At 48.3% G+C, this 1,537-nt stretch overlaps 1 protein-coding gene across 1 annotated transcript in view; it reads left to right on the top strand.

The window, feature by feature from the left end:
- LOC119589115 (organic cation transporter protein-like) overlaps positions 1-1,537 on the top strand; it is an 11,776-nt gene that overhangs the window by 8,309 nt on the left and 1,930 nt on the right. Inside the window, exons 5-7 of the mRNA XM_037937691.1 lie at positions 637-893; positions 1,006-1,190; positions 1,316-1,467. Of these exons, the coding sequence (XP_037793619.1) occupies positions 637-893; positions 1,006-1,190; positions 1,316-1,467 (594 nt within the window). The remainder of the gene's footprint in view (positions 1-636; positions 894-1,005; positions 1,191-1,315; positions 1,468-1,537) is intronic.

Raw genomic sequence — 1,537 nt, 5'->3', positions numbered from 1 at the left:
CTACGAGGGGTGTGTGGCTGAAAATAACGTCTCCTCGCTGCCCGCATTGTAGGCCTACTCAATCCCGCAGCATACAGTTGTGTTCCATATACGTTTGTAATTTCTAATGGGAACTGTGGATAAATGTGCTTCTGGGTTAATATAGTGTCTTATCTTGTCTTCCATTTCAAAGCAAACTCTGACATTAGAAGAGAAAAGTACTTTTTGCGTATGTGACAGCAATTCCTTGTGCTGTCCTCTGGGAGACGAATTGTGAAAGAAATAGATATAGCCCAGGATCCGCAAGGTGAGTAAATCTCGGCATTTTGCTTTCATAAAGAAGAGAGGGTATAGAATAAATAGCATTATTTTAATATTTGTGGTCTGATAAACAGTTTGAAACAGAGCATTCATGGTTCCCTCCCTTCACCCTTTGCACAGTATTTTATGAAAAACTGCCTTTAACTTACTTTACCCTTGGTAACCAGTCTTTTACTGAATTGCGTTGCGACCATGCGGTATTTCAGCCTTTATAAACAGGCACAGGGTGGACATGAATTTACACTTAATTGCTTAAATCACAGTTGAAGTTACATACCACTAACAGTCAATAGTCAGGACCACAGGAGGTTATCTAATAATCCATCTATCCTCCAGAACGAGGAGAATGCGCAGTATTACGCTTTCGTTCTACGCGCAGTTCGTCGTACTTGGAATGGTCTACTACGGCATCTCATTCGGCGCCGACAAGCTGGGCGTAAACCCGTTCGTGTACATGGCGGTGAATGGTGTGGTGGAGATCCCTTCCGGCACCGTAACCATCCCTCTGGTGGACAGGCTGGGAAGGAGGTTGTCGTGCACGCTGTCCTTCGTGATCACCCGGCTCGCTCATGTCCTCGGATTCATCCCATCAGGTCTGTATGCTTACTTTCAGTGCGCGGTATAAAACTTCATACAAACGCGCGACAAACGAAGCCTATTTACACCACAAAATGCATATGCCGTAATCCACAACCTTCCACCTAGGATTGAATTGGCTCGTAATCATGATGGCCTTGATGGGCAAACTGGGCATCTCGATAGCATACCAGGTCGTGTTCCTTTACGCCTGCGAGCTCTTCCCGACCGAGGTGCGCGTGCGTGGACTCGGAACCTCGACCATTCTGGCGAAGGCGGGAGCGATGGTAGCCCCCTTTATCCTGGAAATTCTGGTAGGGAGACGCTCATCCACATGTCTTAGCTTTCCGCTAAGACGTATTGTGTTGCTTAACCTGAATCGCTGTGTAGAATCTTGAAAAAGTTACCATGTTCCTCGCGATATCTCTTCAACGATCAGGGCAATGTGAAGTCGTGGCTGCCGCTGGTGCTCTTCGGCGTCGCGGCGTTCCTGGCTGGCGTGGTCACGTTCTGGCTGCCCGAGTCGCTCACGGCGCCCATGATGGACACCGTGGCTGAGCTGGAGGCCGCGTATGGGGCCAAGGACACCAGGTACTGTCTCCAGTGGTTTGCTAGTCATGGGTGGCACAAAGATCTATACAATTCATGGATAACATTCGGC

The sequence above is a fragment of the Penaeus monodon genome, chromosome 25 (genome assembly GCF_015228065.2).
Source record: "Penaeus monodon isolate SGIC_2016 chromosome 25, NSTDA_Pmon_1, whole genome shotgun sequence".
NCBI lineage: Eukaryota > Metazoa > Arthropoda > Malacostraca > Decapoda > Penaeidae > Penaeus > Penaeus monodon.
Note: the sequence above shows the minus strand (reverse complement) of the source record. Positions and strands in the feature narration are given on the sequence as shown.